Source organism: Cheilinus undulatus, linkage group 17 (genome assembly GCF_018320785.1).
Source record: "Cheilinus undulatus linkage group 17, ASM1832078v1, whole genome shotgun sequence".
NCBI classification, from domain to species: Eukaryota; Metazoa; Chordata; class Actinopteri; order Labriformes; family Labridae; genus Cheilinus; species Cheilinus undulatus.
In genome coordinates this window covers 38,735,898-38,763,547 of record NC_054881.1, presented here as the reverse complement: position 1 = coordinate 38,763,547, position 27,650 = coordinate 38,735,898, and the positions used below count along the sequence as shown (strand labels likewise).

The window sequence follows — 27,650 nt, the reverse complement described above, 5'->3', positions numbered from 1 at the left end:
ATTGCCACTATTAACCCCTCTTTACCACTTTTACGCCACATTTCACAATTTAATATGCCTATTTTTGCCAGTTTATCCCATTTCTGCCTATTTCTGCATTAGCGTTGTGGATTGTCAAAGCAGAGTTGTCCTACGTGGTGTCCTGCCATGGACACATGAGATGTTGACTTGTTCCAATGATCCCTTTAAGCCTTTGGCTGTTATGCTACAGAGTTCTACCTCTCTGAGCATTCTGCATTGTGCCCTTAGAGTCAACCTGGCTGGGCGCCAACTTCTAGGGAGAGTAGCCATGGTACTGCATCATCTCCACCTGTGGACACTTTGTCTAATGGTGGACTGGTGAATACCTAAAGTCTTTGAGAAGACTTTGGAACCCCCTAGTCACATGCAGTTCAACAATTCTTGATTGAAGGTCTTTTGAGATCTCCTTCTTGCATAGCCTGACACGCCAGATCAACTGTTTCAAATATCCATTCACATTCATCTGGGAAAGCTGCCATAGAAAGTGTTTTGGAAGGGCAGGACTTCTCAAAAATTTTCCGGAAGGTGATTGGAGTGGCATTCTGTCTGTCACATTCATGACCAGCCAATCAGAGTGACAAGACAAAACAAAGTTGTATGCATGCGCTTCTCTTTTGCTACCAGGCTACAGCTGCCATAGATTGTTAATGGCGGAGTTTCTCAGTAGATAAAATTGATGCCAAGGCCGGTTGGGAGACGTGCGACAACAACTTTCCTGCCAGGACTAGCTTTCAGAGTGGCTCTTTGCTCTTGTTTTAAAAAGAAATACGGTCCGATAAAACTGCTGCTTTCCTAAAGCTACATCCAAGCTAATAGCTATCACGGCAGCAGCCACTGGATACACTGGAAAACCCCACCTGTAACAATTGCAAACCTATGTCGAAGTAGACCAGTAGAAGAGTGAAAAGATCTTGTCTGTCATGAAAACCTTTCAGTGTTGCTCTCTGCCCTTAATAAAGAAATGCTGTCCAGTTCTGACCAAACTGCTGCTGTGGCTAAGTCCGAGCTAATCCCTCAACTAGCGGCCATTGTAAACAACCACTCACCACATCTAAGTCTCTTCCTCATAACTCTCACAAACTCATGCCGAAGCATGTCGGCAGAAGAGCGGAAACAATGTCTTCCATCATGAAAAGCTTTTAGTGTTGTTTTTATTCTTTATTTCATCAGAAACATGGTCAAATTCTGGTAAAACTGACGCTATACTAGAGCTATATCCGAGCTCATCACTACACTGGAGGCAGCCATTACAAACAGCTTTGAGTACAGCTAAACCCCGCTCATAGCTATCGCCTCATTCTCCTTACATGATGCTGATTGGACTAACAGTGTTTGGTTCTGCAGAAACGTTGTGGATTGTTGCTTTTTAAGATGATGACAGAAATGGAGCCTGGCAAACCGATCTGCTTTGCAATGTTATGTTTTGCAAGGCATGGTTCAAATCAGCAGAGGCTTCTTGGGAAGAGCAAACGAAAAGTTTGGGTGTTTTTATAAGTCACAACAGCTCTACACCTCGCTCAAATCTCATCACATGATTAGACTTTATGTGACTCAAGTTAGCTCTTTTTTGGAGTTATTAGCCCTGGGGTTCATTTTCTTCCCTGCAGCACTGTGACTGTTTAATGGTTGTGTTCAATAAAGACTTTAAATATAATAATTATTAGTGTGGTATTAAGTTAAGAACATCGTGCTTGTCTATACTTGTGACTTAGATGCAGATCAGATCACACTTAATGACCAGTTAATATAAAAAAACTAGAGAATTCCAAAGGGTTTACTTACTTTTCCTTGCCACTCGATACAGTGCCATTAAAAATGGCAGAGTTGCAGAAGTATCCTGACATGGCATAACTTGCCAAAATCATAAAATAATCCTATATAGCCCTGTTGTTCTTAATGCAAGTTTAAGCAAATAAAAAAAAGGATGCTAATGTTTCAAACTCATGCATGTCTTCCAGTCACTCCTTTGCCCACAAAGCTATTTATAATTATAATACAATGCTTTAGAAAAACAACACATTTAAAGGTTTATGAAAATATCCTGCCACACTAGCTTTAGAATTGGAATGAGCTCGCTCTGCCACAGCTCCGTGACTACTTTAAAACAGATATAAGAAGATCTGATTCTCTTTGTGAAAGCGTGTGAACTCTGCAAACAAAACAGGCAATATGAAAGAGAAGGCAACCCTCCTAAAAGCATTGTGGACATATTACACTAACAGATGCAAAGGATGGCATTCTAGGGCAACGTTTTGTTGCACAGTGTTGAAGGCAATCTGGACAATCAAGTACCATGAATTAAATGTGACAGAATAAATAATAATTATACACCAGCAGCAACATAAACCTTACTAAAAATTACAAACATTCATCCATTCTGAATCAATTGAAACTAAAGCAACATTTTTAAAATGGCATGGGCGCTTTGCCTCGCCCATCAGAAAAGTCAGACATCATAACATTGCTGATGTTGAGTATCCTTTCAAGTTATTCCATATTTACCATCTTTTACTGGGGTTGACCTCTGCTGTGAGTTACTGCCCACTCCTCTGCTAGATGCACCACTTCTTATACATTCATTTTGACTCCCTAAGGCAATAACAGAAATCTTCTTGTTTATCCTTTGGTGTGGACAACAGCCATTATTATTCAGGAAAATATCATATGAAGGTATATTTTGTTCCTTGACAGCCATTACATTGATTAAAAGCTCAGATACACGTTGTTCTGGGGTGCAGAAAGAACTCAGTACAGCAACATCATCATTACCTGATCTGCATTAGCATAATTAGAGTGTTGTCTCTCACATCTTTCGTGTAAAATCAATTTCCTTTAGATAACACCTTGAGGAAGTGGAAGATGTTTCCTGAAACACTGCACAGCTAATTCATATTAGTGTTATTCCTCATTGCAGATATTGAGTTTTGGGGATTAGTACACAAGAAGCATCGTTTTAGCCTATAAGTGTTTAAGTCTGCTCGGGTTTAATGCTACATGGATTCATTTCCTGCCTCAAATAATGATCTGCCTCATTACCAGTCACTAGGCAACCTGATCTCTTGTTGAACAGGCCTACAGTTCTATCTTACATGCTGGGAAGGACTCATCCTGCATGACAACAGTGCTGCTGCTGGCCAGGACCATGATGTTCAGCTCCTGCTGCCGGTCGTGGGTCTCCTGGTACCATTCCCTCATCACGTCGGTGTCATGGGTGGGGATCAGAGTGACCTGACACCAGAGAAAAATGGAATCTCTTAGCTAAAGCATTTATAGATCACAAAAGTATCATTTTTCACTCTCTTCTTCCATGAAAAAGCCTCTTTAATGGCAACATGAAAACAGATCTCTACAAAGTAATGTCAATTAAATAAAGATATGTAATGTCAAGTAGGTGACAGCATAAATATTCACCCCCTTAAAGTCAGTATTTAGTAGAATCACTTAGGCTGCAATCACAGCACTGAGTCTGAGTCAGGCTCAAACATCTGGACCCTGAAATTTTACTCCATTCTTCTTTGCAAAACTGCTCAAGCTCTGTCAGTTTGCACCGGAATCGGGCGTGAACGGCCCTTTTCAAGTCTAGCCGCAAATTCTCCATTGGATTGAGGTCTGGGCTTTGACTCGGCCACTCCAGAACATTCACCGTGTTGTCCTTCTGTGTAGCTTTCTCTATATGCTGCAGGTCATTGTCTCACTGGAAAATAAATCTTCCCCCAACATGTAGTTCTCTTGCAGACTGAATAAGAATGCCCTCCAGGATTTTTCTATGTTTTGCCATATTAATTTCAACCCTCTAAAAACCTTCCATGGTCAGCAGCCACAAATTCTCTATTGGGCTTTGACTCAGTCACTCAAGATGTTTTACAAGCCTTCAAAGGCCGCTGCCAAGAAGCATCCCCACAGCATGATGCTACCACCACTATGCCTCACAGTGGGGAGGCTGTTTTAGGTAAGGGCACTATTTTAGTCACATCAGACTGAAGAACTTTCTTCCTCTTGACCATGGAGTCTCCCACATGCCTTTTGGTGAACTCTAGTCCAGACTGAATCTTTCTTGATGGATTCAACTGAACTCTGGGGGATTTTCAGAGCCTTTGAAATGTTTTTGTATCCATCCCTTGAGTTATACTTTTCAATAACCTTTTCTCTGAGTTGCTTGGAGTATTCTTTTGTCTTCATGGTGTAACGGTAGCCAGTAATACTGATTAACCTGTGACTGTACCGTCCAGACACAGGTGTCTTTATACTACAATAGCTGAGACACGTTCACTGCACTCAGGTGATCCCCATTTCACTAACTGTGAGACTACTAGCAGCAGTTGGCTGGACCTCTGTTGAATTAGGTCGGTCATTTTAAAGGGGTGAATATTCATGCAGTAACTTATTTTACATAATATTGTAGAAATCTGGTTAAAAAGCCAATTAATGTTGACCACGATTGATTTATGGGTTATCTACTGAATCTAAAATTTTCTGAGTACCAAATGATTTTATATAACATTTGTCAAGGATGACTGAAACACTAAGTAAGAATTTAAGCTTACCTGCATGTTGTTCCCCCACTGGGCCTTTCCTTCCAACAAAGCATCAAGGACAGCCCTATTTGGCTCCTGCGCTGTCTGATCATTTCCACTGACAACATAGTAAGAGGAGCGAACCCGCTTAAAGAACTCAGCATCCACATTCTTGGCACTGCAATGATTGGGGATGTAAACCAAGTCCATGTACATGGGAGGACAGCTAGGCAATGCCCCACCTGATGCTTTTCCACTGCCAGTACCTGAAAAATAAAAATAAATGTCCTCTGTGTGAGTTAAATCCTTAAAAATCTGGACTGGTTATATGAAGTACTGTGCAGATGTGATTATAAGTGTTACTCACCTGATGTGGCACTTTTTACACCTCTTGATGCGGAGGTATTGGTTGCATTTTTGGCATCTTTCCCTTCCCCAACACTCTTTTTAGGCGAGGACGTCTTTGAGTCTTTCACTTTTGACAGGGCAGTCTTCCTGGCTGGTGAGGAGGACTTTTTGGTAAGCTTCTTCTTCTTGAGCTTTTCTCCTCCCTCTGTGTTCGCATTATGGAGGTTTTCTTCTGCCTTGAGGGCCTCTGGGTCTACCATGCAGGCATCATGGTGGCCTGAAGATGGAGCCGAGTCCCTCAGTGCCACAGGAGGAGGATCGGCATGCCTGTAGGTCAGGGTTCTGTCGGTTGGCAGAGTCTCAGAGTCGTCCTCAGAGTCAATGTTAGCATCTGCTGTGATGGAGGGGCACTCCTCTGTTCCAGGTGGGACATCTGAATCTGTCTGTGAGGGCGCAGATTCACTGATGGATGTGGGCGGGGTCTCCTCGCATTGCTTGGCAGAAAGCTTACCTCCTGGGGGAGGGGGCCCTCCTCCAGACTTGGCCAGAGGCTTCTCCTCATCCAAAGCATTCTCCTCGTTGATAAAGTATTCTATAGGGTTAGGGTTGATGAAAGATGGGGATAGTTCTGTCTTGGGGTGACGGTACTCGCAGGAAGTGACCAGGCAGAGGTCGACATCAGTCTTGGATGGGGCAGATGGGCTCCTCTTAGTGAAGGCTGGGTCCCTGGAGCCACAGGCGGAGTTGTAATTATATGGATCGGAGGAGAGAGGTAAAGATGATGGGGAGGGAACTTTGGGGCTTATTGGGGATTTTTTGTCAAAGTTAGAATCCTCACCTTTAAAGGGATTTGTCTCCTTTGCCTGGGAAAAGGTTAAAGATGACAAAGGGGAAGTAGCTTTAGGAGGTGAAGGGGACTTGTCATACTTTAGTGGTGTTTCAGATTTAATGGAAATGTTCTCTGCTGGCGGTGAAACTGGGCTGCTGCTATCTTTAGCCGGGGTACCTCCGAGCACTGGAGACGGCCCGTTAGAACGGGGTGAGTGTGTGAGAGAGGATGCCTTTGGGGTGACTGGAGACTTGTCTGTCTGCTCAGCATGTGGCATCTCTGTCATTTGACATGGAGTTGTAACAGAGGGAGTGGACTGAGATGCATCTGATGGTGTTGCAGAAGTTGCAGGGACTGAATCACCCTCTTCAAAAAGCAAGGACTTCTCCGCGTTTGAACTGTGCTCTGTAGATGGTCTTCCATTTGTTCCATCTGAGGGGCTGTAGTCCACCTCAGTCGGGCCGTTCTCTGTTGCACGTGAGCTACTTACAGATGGATGCTCTGGTGATTGCTTACTGAAATCCAGGGCTAAGGAGTGGTCAGGAGACTCCTGGCCAAACTCAATTGACATGGTAGAATGCTCTGGCGATTTTGCGTCCTGCATGTGGGTCCTACTTTTCGTCTTTGGTGAGATGTCTGGGGAGATGGACATCGGTCTTGGGCTGTCTTCTTTGGAAGGAGATCCCTCAGCCTCGTGGAAAGTGGTTGGAGTCTGAACCACAGAGACAGACAATGAGTCGTCTACTTCTGTCGAGTGAGGTGAGCCTACCTCAGCGTGAAGGGAAGGAGAGTCAGTGGTTGGTTCTGGCAAGGAGCTGGTGGCCAAGGATGCTGTGGATGCAGAGGCCAGATGTGAAAATGTATCTTCTGCTACCACTTCTTCCAGAGGGGTTCCTGATTTGTCTGACGTGGTGCCTTCGGAAATTGACATCTTACTCTCTTCTTTGAAAGATGTGAAGGGATTAGTGTCTGTTTCATGCTTGGTGATTGGTGCTGAAGACAAGATTGATTGGCTTATCTCTTCAGTTTTCTTCTGATCTAAGTCAAAGGGAGACTTTTCTGTCTTCTTTGGAGAATCGGGTTCAGTTGGAGGTGAGCTTTTTGGAGAGAAGATTGCTCTCTCTTCAGGGGAGGAACTCTCCATTTCCCGTTCATAAGGCTCTGGAGTTACTCTGTTGGAGGAATCTTCTTTATCACTTGTGACCTCTACAATTGTTGGTCCTTGCTTGTCTGTTGCAGGTGGTATGGCTCCTGCCTTTTCATCCACTGGTGACTGGTAGTAAGGTGTATGACCTGAAGACTGGGGTGAGTTGGCACCTTCTAATGTGTTATCATCGGGGCTGATGGAGCAATCTGCTGTTGGTTTGCCACACCCTGAAAGCGTGGTGGACAGTTCAATCGGAGCAGCAAACAGTGTCGGAGAATCAAACTTGTCCTTGCGGTCTACTGAGGGAGAACGTATAAGAGGAGATGTTGTGGAGGTTGAAGTGAGTTTTGCAAAGTCTATGTCGAACTTATCCCGGGACTCTTGAGTCAAGGGAAACCCTTTGTCTTCTCCTGCAGAGGGAAACCCCTTGTCCTCTTCTAGAGATGAAGGAGGAGATATTGTGGATGCGGAGTGGTTGTAGTCGTGACCTTCTGTTGCACCACTGTGAGAATGATCTGGCAAATCCTGAAGTGGAGACAGATTCTTCCGATCAAACTCTCCAGATGCTGATGTTCCAATCTTGCCGACATCCTGCAACGGAGAGTCATCATTGGCCGTTTCATCGCTCATGATATCTCTGGGAGTCAACATCTCATCCATGGGAGTAGGCACGCTGGAGACCTCAATGGTGGACTGTGTGTGGACGGAGTTGACAGTGTAATCCTCATGAGGTTCATCTCTGTTCTCATCATCTGAGGCTGTTGCGCTCTCGAAGCCGACTGGAAGCATTTCATCGTGGATGGATGCAGCTGGAGAAACTGGTGAGGACACTTTTGGTGAGGCTGACACAAAGGGTTTAGGCTTTTCTGCTTCTCTAAGTGGGCTTTCTACATTTTTATTGGTCACATCTTCATCTTCTTCACTATATCCTGGTTTAACTTCATCTTTACTTGGGGATATCTTGACTTTTTCTTGCTCCACTCTCTGTGCTTCATAAACTTCTTCCGTTTCCCCTTTCTCTTCATAATCGGCTCCCTCTGATGTCTCCTCCATTACAGTGCCTTCATCTTCAAACTTCTCACTAACACTACCGTTAAGTTTCACTTTAAGAACTTGTTCATCTGGAGTCCCTCCATTCTCTCCTTCAGCCTCTGTCGTAGTTATACCCTCATCCACGGACTCCACTGTCTCGGGTGACTCTTTGGTTTGCATTATTTCCTCATGGTGGATCATTACAACCTCTTCTTCCTGTTTTGGCTGCACAGTTGCGTCGTCTTCGGCCAGCTCTTCATCTCTAAGCTCCTCAAAGTCTTTAGTGAGATCTTCTGGGGACGACATCAGAGATCTTTCCACTTCTAGATCGTCTGGAACAGCAGCTGCACTTGCGGCCTGCACTTTTGCCACCTTTGACTTTGCTTTGTCTTTTGGCTTTGACACGGTTCCTGTCTCTTTCTTAGAGGCAGTGTCTTTTTTAAGTGGCTTTGGTTTTGGTGCTAGGCTCTTTTCTTCACCCGCAGCAGAGCTCTTTTTTACATCTCTCATGGGCCTTTTTACATCTTTCTTCTGATCTTTCTTCTCTTCCTTCTTTTCCTTCATTGGTGATTCTCTTCTGGTATCCTTTTTGATAACTTTCTTCACTTCCTCTTTCTTTACTTTTTCGTCTTTCTTACTGTCTTGTTTTGGTGCGTCCTTTGCCACTTCTTTTTTAACTTCTTTCTTCTTTTCCCCAGTCGCTATGCTCTCTTTTTTAACAACTTTCTTCTTCTCTGGAGTTTCATTTTTGACTGCTTGCTCAGCCTTTGTCTTTGAATCTTTCTCTGGTGCCTTCGCCTTTTCCTTTTTCACTACAGGCTTTTCTTTTTTCTCCGTCTTTTGCAGTTTTTCATGAGACAATTCTGCATCCGCCTTTGCCTTTTCCGGTGCTTCCTCCCTTGATTCCTTCCTGACGCTTTTGCTGGGTGATGCCTTTGGGGTAGACTTGAGGCTTTCTTTGCTGTCTGTTCTGTGTTTCATCTTAGCTTGCTTTAGTGTTGGTGTTGACGGCGTAGTAGAAGCCATTGCTTTTTGAGTGACAACTGGCTGCTTTAAGAAGTCCAAGTGCTTTAGTTTTTCTAAGCCTTCAAAGATCTGTAGCTGGGTGGTATTTCCTGGGAAGAGAACACGCACAACTTTATCTGAGGGATTTGCAGGATGCCACACAATGAGTGAAGAGATCGACGTCAAGTAGGAGACGGGAAACTCTGATTCTTTTCCATTTGGCAGCAGAATGGAAGCAGTGTCTTTTTCGCTGCCTGTCCACTGCTTCATAAAGTACTGCATCTCCTTGCTGTTCTTCGATGGATTGAGCACGTACATCTCAAGCTTTCCGACACCCATTTTCTGAAACAGCGTGATTGGTTCTATGGTGTTTCCAACAGGCCTCTGCAAAGGTTCTATCCTCAAATTCAGCTTGTTGAGGTATTGCTTAGTGAATGCTGCTTCCTCAAGGTTCTTTCGCACTCTATAATTGGGCTCAGGGGTATCCAGATTTTCAGGAAGATTGACAAACACGACACCGATATCTGGAGAAATCATGTTCTTCACCCAGTCACTGTTAGCCGTCGATCCCTGTGACTGCTCCTCTTCAAACTCTGCAACCTTCCTCTGCAGCATGCTGTTGATACCTGACAGGTTGTCGTTTCCAACGTGTGTCAGGAGGATTGAGTCCACCCGGTCCAGGTGTCTCACCAGTTTCCAGAAGCAAGACTTCCTGTCAGAGCCGCCATTGATGAGCATGTTGAAGCCATTGACGGCAAATAGAGCAGAGTCGCCGTGACCTGCAGGGAAAATGTAGCAGCATGGTTTCGAGAGTTTGAGGAAGCCACCTGAGGTCGGTGGTTCTAACATGTCGAAAGGAGATGGTATCTCTACAGATTCAGATAGATATTCTGTGAACTCAGAGAGGCCCTCCATTTCAGGGAGAATGAGAGTGGAGTTTATTTTCATGTTGATGAAGTCTTGCAGGTTGTGTTTGTCCAAGTTGGAGTTTTTCCAGTCGCCTTGTTCCGGGCAGGAGAGTGTCAGGTTGGCTTTGTGTGCAGGGTGAATGGTGCTGAGCAATTCACCAATCTGTGCATGAAAAAATCCAGAAATGTTCTTTAAAATCATATTTTCATAGTTTCATAGTGAAGCAGAAGCATAAATCAGCTACAAAATATTTCTTTAACCTTCTGTTAATGCAAACAGGACTGTCAACATTGAAGGTATAGAATCTTTTTCTCTGAGGCTAAGTATGTTTTGTTCTATGGCTTCTTTTGAATTTTGTATGCTAACAACAGATAGTCCTCTTGCTTACCTCTTGGTCTGTGAAAATGTCGATGAAGTTAAAGAAAGAGAAAGATCCAGACTGAAGAATCAGCTCCCCGGTGTTTTCAGAGCATTGCCCTGAGAGAACCAGAAGCTTGTGTCTAGCAGTGTCTGAGATCATCAGACGAACCTGGAAATAAAAATAAACTTTATTTCAGCGTTTCATCAGCTTTGGATAAAATGTAATATTACCGTCTATACAGACAAAACTATGCTGCTGCAGCAACCAGCTTAACGATTTACTGTATTTACTCGTTCACATCACTCACATCCATTAGCTAATTAGCTGACTTGATTTCCCTCCCTCCCTCCGTTCTGCTAACGTCTTCTCCCTGTTCCTCTTTCTTCTCCAAATTCTGTTCCTTCTATTCTATTCTATACTAAATCTTTCCACTGCAGCAACATCAGCTGCAGTGGGCAGCTGGCCAGATCAGTCCTGCTCTGAGATATTATTAAAGCACAGTTTACACACATGACTAGGGGGTGAAGACAACCCTGAAAACAACATTTAGTCATCTCTGCCCCTGACCCGGCTATGACTTTTGCAGCCATCGCTCTGATGCATTACCAAAAAAATGTCTGCACTTGTTATTCTAGCAGTAAATGAGGCATTAGTCCTGTCCCTGGGGCTCCTAATTGCCCCTGTATTATTCCTTTTCCAACCCAGAACAACAAGCAGCTGTTCATATTCAGCGGGTAGATAATTGGCGAACCATGGTGGATGGATCATGGCTGAATAATTAGCTTTTTCAGACTGTAATTGCTTTATAAATGTACATTTTAATGGATTTATAATCATCACTTCTATATAAGGGGATATAACATGCAAAAACATTCAACTGATCATCAACTGGTGGCCCAGGAGCCAAATCAGGCCCCCCAAAGCTTCCTGTCTGGCCCCCAGAAGATCATTAAATTCAGAAAAGCAGGAAAAGAAGATGTGGTTTTAAGAGTATCTTTTGGCTTTGAATGTCTGCAGCTGTTAAATCCACCCCCAAAACAATTAATGTTCAAATAGTTAATGACTTCACATTTGATCTGTTTCAACAGAAATTCACTTGTCAGACATTATTAGTAAATATTAAAAAAAAATGTGTTAAAACTGTCAAAAATGGCCAGATAAAGTGGTGAAAAGGGGTTAGGGAGTGGCAAAAATGGGTGATAAGATCCAAATGGGTTGTGGAGTGGCACGAAGGGACAAAAGCTTGCAGGAAAAGTGATGAGAAGAGGTTAAAATGTGGCAAACCATTAGTATTAAAGGATAAAAGGGGCAAAAAGTGGGTGAAAAGTGGCAAAAATGGTGACAAAAGTAATGGTCAAAGAATTGTTAAAGAATTGCAAAAAGTTATATAGGTTATAGAGGCAAAAGGGGTCATTAAGTAAAAAAATGGGTTAAAAGTGTCAAAATGGTGCAAAATAGCCAATGGCAAAGTAGTAAAAAGGCAGAAAAGTTGGTTTAAGAGTGATAAAATTGCAAAAAGCGCCAAAATTGGTTAAAAGTGGCAAAACGGTGAAAAAGAAGCCAATGGTAAAGTAGTGAAACTGCAGAAAAGTGGGTTAAAGAGTGATTAAATAGCAAAAAATTAGTTAAATGTGGCACAAAATGTTGCAGAAATGGCAGAATGAAGCAGTGAAGTAGTGAAAAGTGTTAAACAGGAGTTTATATTGGTGCTAAATCATAATTCTTGAGGGCCAGTTCTCTGGGATTTTCAGGAGCCCAGCCAATTCTGTGGGCATACCTGTCTCCTTGTGGTCTACAGCATTATATATCAAGATATATCACACTGGTAATGCCTAAAAATGTCCTGCGTTTTGAAAGAAAATACAAATACTAATAAAATAATATGTTAATCTGAACAAATAATGATTTAATATTTCTTCATTTGGGAGTCTGGCCCCCAGAGACCCTGTCAAGAATAAATCTGGCCCTTGTGCAAATGTACTTGATGACCCCTGATTTACAGAGAGGAGGATACAGCAATACAGTCAACAACAATCACTCTACCTCAGTGCTGACGGCTTCATCTGAAGGGTTGATAAGTACGACGGTCTCCAGGATATTACTTTTATGGTGAAGAATTCTCTGACCTAAGAAAGAAGAGGGAAACTGTTTTATATCAACATCTTATTTCATGGTTATGTATCGTCATGCCTGTGCATCATACTGTACAGCGCCTTTGACAGGTATTCACCACCTTGGATGTTTTACCCTTTTATTGATTCTATAAATCGATCATGGTTGGTATAATTTGGCAATTAAATAAAAAATGTCTAATCTAAAGTAAGTGACTGCATAAATATTCACTTTGGGTCACTTTGTCTTCAAGACTGTCCTCCAGGATTTTGCTGTATCTGCCTCATTCATTTTACCCTCTACCTTTACAAGCCTTCCAGGGCTGGCTGTTGAGAAGCATCCCCACAGCATGATGCTGCCACCACCATGCTTCACAGTGGGGATGGTGCATTTGGCGTCTTGCCTGAGGCCAAAAAGCTCCATTTTGGTCTCATCAGACCAAAGACCTCTCTCCCTCTTGACCATGGAGTCTCCCACATGCCTTTTGGTGAACTCTAGTCCAGTGTTAATTTCATCGACTAAAACTGGGACTAAAAATGTTTGTCAACAGCTTTTTTTTTCCATGACAAAAACTAGACTAAAACTAACAAAATTAGATCTGTGATGACTAAAACTGACAAAAAGTAAGTTTAGTTTTCATCAAGATGACTAAAACTAGACTAAAATGTAATGTAGTTTTTGTCAGACATTCAAAATCCATGATATTTCTCCACTGTGGGTAAATCTGTCAAAAAACTCTGCATCTGTAGCTATTCTTCCTTTCAGCTGGAGCGAGCAAGGACCCCAGGTTGGGCAGGGTGCAGAGAACACACTTCCATGATATGGTACCAGATTTAGGCAAGAAAATAAATTCTTGGACTAAAAGTAAAGACTAAAATGTGAGGACTTTTTATGGACTAAAACTAGACTAAAATGTTTCGAGTTTTCGTCGACTAAAACTAGAGTAAAACTAAAAAGGATAGAAATGACTAAAAGGTGACAAACTAAAATGCATTTTATTTAGAGACTAAAACTAAGACTAAAATTGAAAATAACTGCCAAAATTAACACCGCTCTAGTCCAGACTGAATCTGAGTTTTCTTCAACAGTGTCTTTCTCTTTGCCACTCTCTCATAAAGCTCTGACTGGTGAAGAACCCGGCCAACAGTTGTTGTCTGGAGAGTCTCTCCCATCTCAGCTGCTGAAGCTTGGAATTCCTTCAGAGTAGTCATAGGTCTGTTGGTGGCCTCTCTCACTAGTCTCCTTCTTGCACGCTCGCTCAGTTTGTGAGGACAGTCTGATCTAGGCGGATTCACACGTGTGCCAGATTCCTTCATTCCTTGATGATGGATTTAACCAAACTCTGGGGGATGTTCTGTACCTTGGGAATGTTTTTTAATCCATCAACTGACTTATGCTTTTCCTTCACCTTTTCTCCGAGTTGCTTGGAGTGTTATTTTGTCTTCATGGTGTAATGGTAGCAAGGAATACTGACTTTTTCATCAGAAAAGCCAAACTAAATTGGCCATAGATGATTAATAAAATCAGTAAAGGGTAAAACATCCAAGGGAGTGAATACTTTAATGGGTGTTGTGAGTATTTCTTGTACTTCTTATGACATTATAATAAGAAAAACATTAAAATCTTTGACAAGAAGGAGAAAAGGAATTACTTGCAGCTTTTCTTGGAGATTAGCTATAAAGATAAATAAATGTCCAATTACACAGCCAATTAAACTCCTGTCTGCTGCTAATCGATGTGTGAAGGAATCATTCCAGCTCTACTTGACTTCAGCTGAAATAAGCCGATCAAGGTTGACACAGACATGTAACAATGTTGATTTACCAAAGTCCCTATAATTGGTTATCCTGCATGTTCAATGGGGATCATATGGACCTCTAATGGTATTTCCCCTCATGGGGCAGAGCTGTTACATAGAAAATAAATAGCAGGCGGTGACAGGCTCATGATCAATCACCTTATGGGTTTGGATGATTGATGGCGATAATGACATTGATCCTGCTGTGGGTGTGTCTGTATGTACAGAGGGGTTACCCTCTTGTCTAGATGATTAGACATTGACAGGATGCCTCCTGCATCATTTTTCACCTTCTTACCTGTTTTCTGTCTGAACATACTGAACAAAGGTGCAGACAAGCAGCTGGAATTCTGAGACTAAAACCATCTATTGTGTGTTCCCGGTAGGCTTTAAAGGGCGGCGAGGTGCTGCTTGAATCTGATCTTTGAATCCAGGACCGCAGACAGACTGTGCTTCATCCCTAGAGATGTGATACTGCTGCAGCTATCTGGCTGCTGGGATGATTTCTCCATACATATTTCATATAGCAGAGGCTCATTATAGAGCTCTATGGCCATTAACCCTGCCTCCGCTTCCCTGAGGGCTGTCACTCCATATGGAAAAACACTTTCAATCATTGCTGGTAATAGAGAAGTGGCTCCCATACAGACAATCCACCTTTAATATTCTGTGGATTTCAGCCGAGGGAGAAATAATGGCTTCTTCTTCTTCGGTTAGTTCCCAGCAATTTAAAAACCCTTCATGTTCTCCATTTATTTCAGGGAACAAATTGTCAGGAGGAAGATGAAAAGGCAAATGGGAGTTTTTTAATTTAATTTCTTCAAATTTGCATCATAATATCTTAGGCTCTACATGTCAAATATATCAATTTGTGAAAGGGTTGTGGCTTCCTGTGTTTGTGCTGGAGACTACAAATTCAGGTACCACATGATACATAGAACTCTACGGTATCAAAAAACTATCTATTATTTCATTAGCTTACAAGAAAAAGTCACAAAACTGCTTCAAATGTAAGATAAATCTATATTATCTTATATGTAGCCTGTATATAATTTTATATGTTTATAATTGTGAATTCAGTATATTCTTTATAATAACGTTCAACTATAAATAGTCAGACAGATTGTTTTTTATTTTTTAACTTTGTCATGATGGGGCACCTTTTTGTTGTATTTTTGTTTTATTGCTATAAGGTTTGTAACTGCCTTTTATCTTGAACATTTATGTACTTGTTTTGTATAAATTTTGTCAAAAAAGCAGCAATAAATACAATAAAATTAGTTAGAATACCAAAAGTAAAAAATAATGAACCTCAAAAGCTGATTACAAAACAATTTAATGAAGCAGAGTGAACAGTCTGCTAACAGGAAAAGCTCATCCTGCAAAAGAACAATCTAATGCAGCAAACGTAGCACATGCAGCTCTGTTAGCTGTGTAAGCTACGTAGCTAATGTAACTAATGTAGCTATGAAGACAGCAATCATAGCAATGCAGCTAAAGTAGCTAACTTAGCAATGAAGCTAATGAGGCTAACAGAAATGTAGCAAATGTAGCTTACATAGCAATGTTGCTAATGTAGCTAAAATAGCAAAGTGGCTAATGTAGCTAAATATCATATGTAGTCAACATAGCTACATACCTAATAAAGCTATGTAGCTTATGTAGCTATATAAGCTCCTGTAGCTATGTAGATAACATTGATAATGTAACTGAAATAGCTAACATAGCTAAAGGCAAGCCCACAAAGCAGCTACATAAGCTAGGTAGGTAAATCCTCTATGTAGCTACGGTTGCTGAAGCTCATGTTGCTTCAGCTTACTTAGCTGAATTGGCTTATGTAGTTACATTAATTGCAGAACTATGTTAGCTTTAGCTAAAGCTAATGTTTAAAAGCATTTAATTGTTTGTTGCTTGAATCTGAATCAGGGTGCAACAAGCTTTAAGCTATAAAGGAGGAGGCTGGGGTGGAGGAGGTAAAGCTTTGCCAGCAGCAGCAGTGTGGTGCATCAGCATTAGTGCAAACAGGGATTAGTGAGAAGTGTGTCATATTTAAATACGCCACTGTGTTAAAATAAAGAGGTTTGATTGGCTGTGGGAGCTGGGAGCGTCTATTTCCTCATTCAGCTAAACGCTTATTTAACTGACTAGTCTAAAGAAGAGAGTATCCTTAGAAAACAGCCAAAAGTCTCACATAAAGGCAGAGGCCATTGACTGAAGCTACAGCGGCCTCTAGTGGCGGGAGCTTCATTACAGTTGAAAGGAACATTACAGACCAGGATTTCAAGCCTATGTTTATAACGATTATATAATGATAGTTAATTAGTTTAGCTGACATGTAATTCTCACGCCAGCTAATCTGATAAATAAATTTAACCATTTAACCGCTTGCATCCCTAAAGCACATAAGAACATCCCTATTTGGAATAACACTAAGAGATTTTTGCTCATTTGTATTGCTTCCAGGAAGTGGCGCAAGGCGTTTATTTAATGTGACACTTGCAGTTTTAGCTTTTCTGTACATCTTTTCAGATCTTAGCCTTCTAAAGTCAGCCTTATCCTTTTGCATGTGTATTTTTTAATCACATTAAAACTGATTTTTATAATCAAATCTCGCTTGACTCTTGGTGACACCAGTTTCACTCAGCCTTGTTCTGAAGGGCTCAGCAGATCAGAGCACTTTCAGACTGAGGGATGGTTTTCATTGGTCTGTAAAACAAGAGAAGAATCAATCATGGACGTCTCATCCTGTAAAAGCCACTGACTCTGCACAGGCCTTATTTGTGACTGCTGGTGCAATGGAAAAGCCTTTTGTTTTTCTCTCTGCATGTTACGCCCTGCTTACTGGCATTTTATTTGCTGAAACAAAAAACAGAGCGCTCTGCTAAGGACGATGAGGTGAGGCGTGGTGCACAACCATCGCCACCGCTACTAAATTGCCTTGTGTCTCGGTCAACCTGTCAGAAACATGACAGATTGTTCACTGGAGCTTGATCGACCCTGACAATTACCTTGATCGATATAAGAATCTTGAACTCCCAGCATGCCTCACACTCAGCAGGAGGCGAGGTAATGCGACATGCATCGTTGAGCTTGCTCCTTTTGGCTGAATAGAAAGTGCAAGACTGGTGTAGCCTGTCTGCCACAGACTGAGCCAGACAGGACAAACATCAATGAGGGTGGCAACACACCAAAAATAGATCAGTGGAATAACTGAAATCAGGGTCTCCTTCTCTTTTACAGTAAGACCCTGCATGCAGGGATTATAATTTCATCAGCTCAGGTGGATTTACTGAATGTGTCAGCACATTTCACCTTGCTGTCTTTCATTTGAACAGAGTACTGATGGCGGCGACTCAGCAGCAGAGATGTGGGGCTCCCCTGAGCCCTGTATTTCAGTGTAACTCTCCACAGCAGCCTCACAGCTGGATTAAAACAGGGACCAGCCTGCATAATATGTCTGGGCAGGGAGCTAATCACAGCGTTAATCCAGCTGAGTCACACAACAGTCAATCACTTGTTTTGTAGCTTTGCTGCCTCTAAATAACGTTCATTTTAAGCTTCTTAATGACTTTATATTTAGGATTTTGCCAAATAATGTCAAACTGGCAGTCAAATAAAAATAATTACACTAGGAGCCTAACCTGCTGGTTTTCCAAAATAATATGGAAGTCATTCTGACTACTCATAAATTATATGCATTTATAAATGTGATTATAGTCACACTACATGAATAAATTGTTTTTGGAAAGGATAAATATACCTCATTAAGTATTACCTAATAATCAACAACAAAACCTCCTAAAAAGAGTTGAACAGGATCATTATTTCATTCTTGGTATAAACCTACTCAATTTTCCCTCAGATCTCTGGAGACAAAAACATTAACAATTCCTTAAAATTAGGCTTAATCATGATTAATCTATGTCCATAATTACTGCACTAATTCTTTAATTAATCTCATGCTTTAATGGCCTTTTCAGTACACTTTGGTTAAGGCATGCAGCCACAGTGATGTAAAATAAATCCCAAATGAATCAAGCATAACATTCAACCACTAATACTCATTTTTCTGTTCAGGAATGCAAATAAATAACTATAACTTGACATATTAATCAAGAAATAATAATGTGCTTTACTATTTTTTCAGGGTTTTTTTTGTAAATCAGTAAATTTGAAAATTCATGGATAACAATAATAATTATATTTTAGCATTAAAAATATCATTTGGCTTAAAGAGCTTCTATATATTGGTGTACTGACCATTGTAGAAACATAAAAAATGATTTTGGTAATTACCAATGCTGTTAATTTAGGGCAGCTGTGGCATAAACCTTACTTTTGGGTGGTAGTCTAATAAATTTGTTAAGCACTGTATATCAATAAAGCTAAAACTTTCTAAATAAACTGTATTTGTTCAGAGTTAAGGTACGGGTTAGGATACCAAAGGTAAAAAAAAAAAAACTGTCCTTAAAAACCTGATTACAAAACAATTTGATAAAGCTGAATTAACGGTCCGCTAACAGGAAAAGCTCATCCTCCAGGAAACCAAACTAATGCAGCAGGTGTAGCTCATGTAGCACTGTTAGCTTCATAAGCTAAATAGCAAATGTAACTAGTGTAGCTATGTAGATAATGTTGCAATGTAGCTACCATAGCAATGTAGCTAATGTCGCTAACATAGCAATATAGCTAATGTGGCTACAAAGCTTATGTAGCTAACATAGCTACATACTTAATAAAGCTACATAGCTTATGTAGCTATATTAGCTCCTGTAGCTATGTAGATAACATAGCTACATACCTAATGTAGCTGACATAGCTAATGTAGCAAAAGGTAAGCTCACAAAGTGGCTACATAAGCTAGGTAGGTATATTCTCTATGTAGCTACGGTTGCCAAAGCTCATATTGCTAATGCTAACTTAGCTCCATTGGCTTACCTAGTAACACTGATTACATAGCTTTGTTAGCTTTAGCTAAAGCTAACAAAGTTAAACTGAGCCACCATTTCTATAACTACTTCTAAAAAATATAATTTTTTTTTTTTTTTTTTAAATCTTAAAGCAAAAGCTTTGTTTCTGGATTTTGACGCTTAAAATCACATCCAGGCAAGGCCAGGATACTTCTGGAGTTTTGATTAATACAAACAATGGAAAAAAAAAAAATACATGTTCTTTTTGAAAAATCCAATATATATATATTTTTTTTCTATTTTTTCTGCTTTGATCAGGAGGAGTGAAGAATACTTTTTTCAGTCTGTTTATTTATAGCTCCAGATCTGTCCACTCATAAAAACACGACTAGATAGAGATTATTAGGAAAAACGTGATTGTGCATGTCAAATATTATAAATGTTTTTATTTTAGGTTAATTCCTCTGTGATAGTCAACAACGTCTTTTTTACACTCCATCAGTGAGTGGTTGAGTTTTTTAGAGACAGCCTTTTAAGTCTGTGGTTGATTTTTCTGGGCTGTTTGCTCTGAATGCAAAGTGCTGGGAAATCTGTAAGGAACCAGGAGTCTCATATCCATCAGGGGGTCTTAAGTCTTTCCTCTTTTCTCCTCCCCTTCTCCTCCTCTCTGTGGGGTCCAGGCTTCCCTTCACACTGAGACACTGATGGATATCATGTCATCTTTCCAGCAGACGGATAATTGCATCTGTCTTCCTTTGACAGAAACCACCTACTGGTCTGTGTTTTCCTCCGAGCTGCGAACAAAGACTCCAGTAGAGGCTGGAATAAAGAAACTAAAGGAGGTTTTTCTTCTTATGGCTTCTACGGAGGCAGCTCAGCCTGTCCACTTATCACCCACTGTCATCCTGTCAAATGCACAACAGTTTTACATACAGTAATTTGAATATTTCAGAAAATTAAGGCTATTCACTCCATTTAAGTCAGTATTTAGTAGAGTCACCTTCAGCTGCAATCACAGCTCTGAGTCTGTGTGGATAGGTCTCAAACAGATTTGCACATCTGGACTCTGCAATTTTACTCCATTCTTCTTTGTAAACTGCTCAAGCTCTGTCAGGTTGAGGGGATCAGGCATGAACAGCCTTGTTCAAGTCCAGCCTCAAATTCTCCATTGGATTGAGGTCTGGCTTTAACTCTTCCAAGATGTACTAGATCTCTTGCAGACTGAATAAGATTGTCCTATATTTTTCCACATTAGTTTTACCCTCTACCTTTGCAAGCCTTCCAGGGCTGGCTGCTAAGAAGCATCCCCACAGCATGATGCTGCCACCACCATGCTTCACAGTGGGGATGGTGTGTTTGTGGGGATGTGCAGTGTTTGGTATCTTGTCTGATGGCCAGAAAGCTCCATTTTGGTCTCATCAGACTGAAATCTGTTGATACTATGACACTGAAGAGGCTTTTTTGGTCAGAAAAGCCAAATTATATTGACCATGATTGATTTAAAAAATCTATAATACTTTTTATATCCACTGGAACAGATTTATCCAGGGTTATTGTCTTTAATTATTATAAATGTCTTGTAAATGTCAGGCTAAATATTGTAGTTTTCTAGGATCCTTTTCATGAAGCTGTGCATCTACTAATAGAGAAAAGAGTTGAAAGAAAATGTAAATCCACCCTCAAGGAGGAGACTTAGCAAAAAGCCAGAGGCATAAATCAGTCTAACTGATCATACAGCTTTAATTCTCAGAGTCTTGGCTTCACTAATTCTCAGATCAGATAAGTGTCACTTTTTTAAACCACTCTCATCGATGTATTCTACGCTGCTCTTCCTTTTTGTCTCTCGTTCCTCCACCCCCTCCCTCCTTTGCTCCCTTGTTTGCCTTTACCCCTCACCCTCTCTGTTCCCAGAGTCCTCTGTGTTCTCCTCCCTTCTTTATTTTCATGGACACTTGCCACGAGGGATTCAACACTGCTAATTACTCCCGAATCAACTGAGCATCGAGAGCTGGGTTGCAAGGAAACAGAGCTCAGGGAGGAAGAAAGAGAAGAATGGAGGATGGAAAGATGTGATGGTACAAATACAACACAAAGCATAAAATAAAAAGGGATTCAGAGGAGTCTATTCAAACCACCATGTTTGCATTTCTCTCAAACTATTATATTCCTGCCCTGTAGACCTTTTTCTGGGGTTTTGCTGTAAAACGAGCCGCCGTATTTGGTGTGCATTCTTTTGGCTGGATCAATCTATTGTGCAGTATGGAGCCCTGCCTGTCGGTTCAATATGGAGCCGGGCCAAGCAGAGGCCGTAGCTGCTGCTGACCGTCAAGGCCATACTGCCCACTGACAGCCCACATGTCCTGCCACACTGGATCGCTTCCATCTTTATGGAGCCGCTCCCTCACCTTGCACATAACACAGCAATAAAAGCTGCATGCAGCGACGCTGAGAGGGCGGACTGGGGGAGAAGTAATAAAACCCCTCTGCTTAGTGTGCTGCAGGGGAGTTATAGCTGACAGCGGCCAGACGCTGTTAAAGGTGCCGTTGTATGCAAGTATATTTACTAAGGTAGTGTGATGTTTAAAGTTCCCATTCTTAGCTGCTTATAAAACAGACTGCAATAAATACTAACGTCTATTTATGAGCTGGAAGAGCAAACAAAACCATCACAGAGGACACTGATTATCTCTTTATTTTATTATAAATATGTGTCACTGCTGCTGAGGAGCAGGCGATGTGATCACTCTATTAGTAATTTTATATATGACCTGAAAAAGAAAGGAAGGATGAGATGCGTTAGTTCATAAACTAGGGGGGTTTGCAAGGTCTTTAAAAGTATTAAAAGCTAATAAAATTAGCAAAAAAATTAAGACTTTTAAAGTATTAAAAAGTTTTAAATGCAAAGGCCATAAGGTCTTACATGTTTTTAAGAATATTTCTGGGAGAAAGCTCTGCTCTACAGATGCTCCTGGGTTACTCAAACAGAATGCTTCAACTGTCCGGGGCAAGGGTGTCGAACTCAGGGTCCGGGTTGCCAAATCTGGCCCTTGGTACAGTTATACCTGGCCCGCAAGATAACATCAGATTCTAAAATATGAGGTCTGCAGATTTCCTTCAGTATAAAAATGTAAACTTAAACTTGATGATATCAAATATCCTTAAGTCATAAAATAAATAAGTCAAAATCATAAGTTTGAGTCATAATATTGAGATGCAAAACTGAAAATGTGAAATAAAAACACAAATTAATTTTTTCCCCCACATTCTTGACTTTTTATCAATCTTTCTCACTCTTTACTTTTTCAGGTTTTTATGGTTGAACAAGGATATTTTAAATAATCATACTGAAGTTTACATTTTTATCCTGGAGGAAATCTGCAGACCTCATACTGGTGGGCCAGTTAGAATACAAACATGATATGATCTTGCGGGCCGGATATAATTGTTCCACGGGCCGAATTTGGTCCCCGGGCCTTGAGTTTGACACCCCTGGTTTATGGATTTAGGGGTACAGTATTACATTTTTAAATGGTTACTCCTACTTCTGTAGATCCAGCATTGAGACAAATAGTCCTGGCTTGTCTCTTATCTGGAACTTGAACCTGTTATCAAATCAGTACCTGCAAACTTCTGTGTTACAGGTTAAGCCCTGAAAGCCATTAGAGCCATTTCTATCACCATTACAGCATTAGAGAATGAGTGAGGGCGTCTTCAACTTCCACTTTACCTTTGACGTCTGCAGAGAACCGAGCCGAGTGTCTGGAGACAAACAGTTTGAGCTCCTGGTCCAGGTTGCAGTCCATGAGGTTTGTATCCCATGATCGGATCCCTGTTAGAAAAAACAAACACATAATAAAATCAGCAAGAAGACAGAAGCAGGAAAGGGTTAGGGGAACATATGTCTGCTGTGAATCGATTCACAGAGCAGACGTTACATTGTGCAACAAGTCCTCCATCGTTCCACTGATCCTCTGCCTGCAGCTCATTGGACCAACTCAGAGAGGACATGTATGGACCTGTTACCGGTTTGGCAAAAGGACACAGATCTATAATAGGAAATATCTATAGTCCAGTTTCTGCTTTGTCACGGTACATTGGTAACCTCCATTCAGATCACGGCGGTATCATCCTGTCTTTATGTGCAGAGTAAGGCTGAAGGCATCAGGTGATGATACTAACTGGGTATGGAAACGAATGCAACACCAGAATGAAGAACAACTTCTGTAAATAAGACGATAATTAAAATGGATAGTTATTTTTGGAGCCAGCATCCCTTTAGATATCATAAGCATTACATGGGGGGCATTTTATTAAAATATATATTATGAAACTGGTTCAGATTCTTCTAAAACCATGACGCTGCCAAGGAAATGGTTAAGCTACTGTCACTGAACAGATCGATGTAATAAATATAATAAATGGAAAGGCTGTCATTCTCCCCTCAAGGCCAAATGGACTGAGTATGTCAAACCCTCTTGCATCTTTAGTGCATCTGCCATTTTTTCTCTATTCTGACCCTCCTTATACAGTGCCGATAAAAAGCATTGGATGTTTTACCTTTTTATTGATTTCATAAATCAACCCTGGTCAGTATAATTTGGCTTTTTTGAACAAAAATATATTTAAAAACCTCCTCTTTAATGTCAATCTAAAAACAAATTTCTACACAGTAATGTTAATTAAATAAAAATATGTAATGTAAAATAAGTGACTGCATAAATATTCACCTACTTTAAAGTGACTGATGTAATTCAACAAAGGTCCAGACAGTTGGTGCTAGCAGTCTCACAATTAGTGAAATGAGGGTCGCCTGAGTGCAGTGAATGTGTCTCAGTGATTGTAGTATAAAGACACCTGTGTCTGGATGGTCCAGCCACTGGTTCATCAGGATTCATGGCTACCATTACACCATGAAAACAAAAGAACACTCCAAGCAGCCCAAGTTGAAAGTATAAGTCGGGGGATGGATACAAAACCCTTTCCAAGGCTCTAAACATCCCCCAGAGTTCAGTTTAATCCATCATGTGTAGATCTGCCTAGATCAGACCGTCCTCACAAACTGAGTGAGCATGCAAGACTGTGACTGCAGCCAACGAGACTCTACTAAACACCGCCCTGAAGGGGGTGAATATTTAGGCAGTCACTTATTTTACTTTACACATTTTACTGACATTACCTTAGAAAAACACTTGGACTTCAACTATAGCAGTGAACTAAATAGATCACTAATTGGAAACTTGCAGCAGTTGTGCCTGAATACCCAACCTTTAATATCTATCAGATGAATTGAATTTGGCATACATGATGTACACTATATTGCCAAAAGTATTCACTCACCCATCCAAATAATTGAAATCAGGCGTTCCAATCACTTCCATGTCCACAGGTGTATAAAATCAAGCACCTAGGCATGCAGACTGTTTCTACAAACATTTGTGAAAGAATGGCTCGCTCTCAGGAGCTCAGTGAATTCCAGCATGGTACTGTGATAGGATGCCACCTGTGCAACAAGTCCAGTGGTGAAATTTCCTCGATCCTAAATATTCCACAGTCAACTGTCAGTGGAATTATAACAAAGTGGAAGCGATTGAGAATGACAACAACTCAGCCAGTGGTAGGCCACGTAAAATGACGGAGCGGAGTCAGCGGATGCTGAGGCGCGTAGTGCGCAGAGGTTGCCAACTTTCTGCAGAGTCAATCACTACAGACCTCCAAACTCCATGTGGCCTTCAGATTAGCACAAGAACAGTGGTAGAGAGCTTCATGAATGGGTTTCCATGGCCGAGCAGCTGCATCCAAGCCATACATCACCAAGTGCAACGCAAAGTGTCAGATGCAGTGGTGTAAAGCACACCGTCACTGGACTCTACAGCAGTGGAGACGCTTCTCTGGAGTGACCCATCACGCTTCTCAAACTGGCAATCTGATGGCAGAGTCTGGGTTTGGCGGTTGCCAGGAGAACGGTACTTGTCTGACTGCATTGTGCCAAGTGTAAAGTTTGGTGGAGGGGGGGATTATGGTGTGGGCTTGTTTTTCAGGAGCTGGGCTTGGCCCCTTTAGTTCCAGTGAAAGGAACTCTGAATGCTTCAGCATACCAAGAGATTGTGGACAATTCCATGCTCCCAACATTGTGGGAACAGTTTGGGGATGGCCCCTTCCTGTTCCAACATGACTGTGCACCAGTGCACAAAGCAAGGTCCATAAAGACATGGATGAGAGAGTTTGGTGAGGATGAACTTGACTGGCCTGCACAGAGTCCTGACCTCAACCCGATAGAACACCTTTGGGATGAATTAGAGCGGAGACTAAGAACCAGGCCTTCTCATCCAACATCAGTGTGTGACCTCACAAATGCACCTCTGGAAGAATGGTGAAAAATTCCCATAAACACACTCCTAAACCTTGTGGACAGCCTTCCCAGAAGAGCTGAAGCTGTTATAGCTGCAAAGGGTGGACCGACATCATATTAAACCCTATGGATTAAGAATGGGATGTCACTTAACTTCATATGCCAGTCAAGGCAGGTGAGCGAATACTTTTGGCAATATTGTGTATATCATAAACAAAAGCCAAAGTGTTAGAATTAAACAGGTCCAGCAGAGAAAGAGAACTGTTTTTTAGCTGATGTGTAAACTTGCAAAGACTGGGCAGACCCCAGCTTCAGAGGAAGACTTTAGAAGACTAGAAAAGCTTCTTAAAGATGGTTTGTTTTGATTCCTTCAAGGTCAAGAGTGAGCTTTCAGTCTAAGGATCAAAGATGTTGTAGTTGACAGAATAACAGAGTGAATAAATCCAATAATAAAGTAAAGCCAGCTTGTAGAAGGTCTACCAGCTGAACTCCAGTGTTTTGGTTTTCTTCTCTAGCTTTGTTCCCACACCTCCACACTAACTGCGCCATACCCCCCCCACCACCACCACCCACCCACAGAGCACTCTGGCCACCACACTACAGCAGCTGTAGCATTTCTAAACCGCCCTGCTGCTCCGTTTGAAAATCGTTCCTTGTGGCTTTCCGTAGGGACCGCAGTGCGGACCGAGCCACGCCCACCAGCCGGCGAGGGGATGAGAGAGCTGGATGCGGAGCGATGATGGAAAGATGTTCTCACGGGACTGAGTGGGCAGCTATTCTCGTTTCACAGTCTCATTAAAACATCAATTCAGCCTCTTTAGCGCATACATGGCGCATTTCTGCACAAAATACGAGCAACTGTAAACCCTTATCGGCTCTTCCTGATTGTAAACTGCTGCGTGGGACCCTCCTCTCCCCTGAAACAAAAGCCTGACGCACCTGAATAAAGCTTTGGCAAGGTGCTGTAGGAGAGGAGAAAGGCGCAGCTGCGCTGGAACCAAAGAGATGATTTACGCTGCATTACTGACGCATAGAGCAGATTTACTGCTGAATCACTGCTGCCAGCTTCTTCAGAGGAGCTGGCCCACGTGCGTGGATGACAACACTCGGGCCTGGTTGCATTAATATGGCAGAGAAAACAATGAAAAGTGCTTGTAAACAGTGGGTGGGCGGAAAAGGGCACCTGTAGAATAAAGGATGCGTTTTTTTTAGACTGGATTTGGTGACGATGATACTGGGAGGGGCTGCTTGAGATCCCGAAATAATAAAATCAACTTGTGCTCGAATAGTGAGCAAATAAAGACGATTTTGCTGTCCTAATTAGGCATTAATATGCGTAATTTGCGCAGTAATAACCCCATGCGTAAAACCCGGCGCTACAAACAGGTGCGTCCTCATTTCTGAGAACACAAAGCGAACTTTAAAGCTAAACATCCGCTGTTTGAGTTGTTTTAAAGATAAGTTGAGCTGCAAATGGCCTACACCCACCTCCTCCCCATCCCCTTACCTTTCTCTATGTCCGCAATGGCACACTTGAGGTGATCCTCCGTTACGATCTCCCCGATCACCACCAGCAGGTAAAATTTGCCGTCGTTAAAGTGCTGCGAGGGGCTGGAGGAGGTCGGAGACGCCCCGGTGTTGCTTTGGCCGCCTAAAGTCTCCATTTCTGCGGATTCTACCAGAGTAGCCATCCTCTCCCGTCTCCTCTGTTCTCTCTATCTCTCTCTGGTATCTCCCGTACGCGCGCAGGATCCAAACAGCAGCAGCAGCAGCAGCCTCCTCCCTCTCAGTCGCTACTGCAGAGCACTGAAGTGGTCTCCAGACATACAAGTGGAGCGTGCATAGGAGTGGCCCTAGCTTTTTATACCAGCAGACATTGTGTCATGTACGGTAACCGGGGAGAGAAGAGGGCGCCGGGCGCTTTTTCGCACACTCACTCCACAGCTGATGTCATCCGCAACGAATCAAACGTCTCCGGAAGTCAAGGAGATTTGAGGCTTTGTGCTTGTCATATTCATCAGCGCTGGAGTCTTTATGACTTGTTACACCTCAGATTTTATATTTTACTTTTGAGAAACTCCCTCTAAATAAAAACTCATAAATAAGGATAAATGTACTGGTTTTAGGATGGATTCACTCCTTTGTTTTCCTCTGGTCAGGAGGGTTTTCATAAATTATCCTGCAGTTATTTCCTGATTTTGTTTATTTCTGTACCAACAAATTAAATGAGAAGAGCGAGGCTTTTATTTTGAAGTATTCGAGGTGCACAAATTCTAAATGTTGACCTACATTTTTTAAACTCCTGTGAATAAATC

The 27,650-nt window shown here is 41.7% G+C and overlaps 1 protein-coding gene across 2 annotated transcripts; it reads right to left on the bottom strand.

Annotated features, from left to right (window-relative positions):
• Positions 1-27,220, bottom strand: map1b (microtubule-associated protein 1B). Of its 2 annotated transcripts, XM_041810087.1 has the most exons (7): positions 26,843-27,220; positions 22,714-22,815; positions 12,210-12,292; positions 10,194-10,334; positions 4,903-9,967; positions 4,566-4,801; positions 1-3,249 (listed from the first exon to the last, which is right to left on the bottom strand). In XM_041810087.1, the coding sequence occupies exons 1-7, from the start codon at positions 27,024-27,026 to the stop codon at positions 3,094-3,096; spliced, it is 5,967 nt and encodes a 1,988-aa protein (XP_041666021.1). In that variant the 5' UTR covers positions 27,027-27,220; the 3' UTR covers positions 1-3,093. The 2 variants fall into 2 exon arrangements, with proteins under 2 accessions (XP_041666021.1, XP_041666022.1); XM_041810088.1 differs by lacking the exons at positions 12,210-12,292; positions 26,843-27,220 and having other exon boundaries at positions 22,714-22,783.
• Positions 27,221-27,650: the final 430 nt, after the last annotated feature.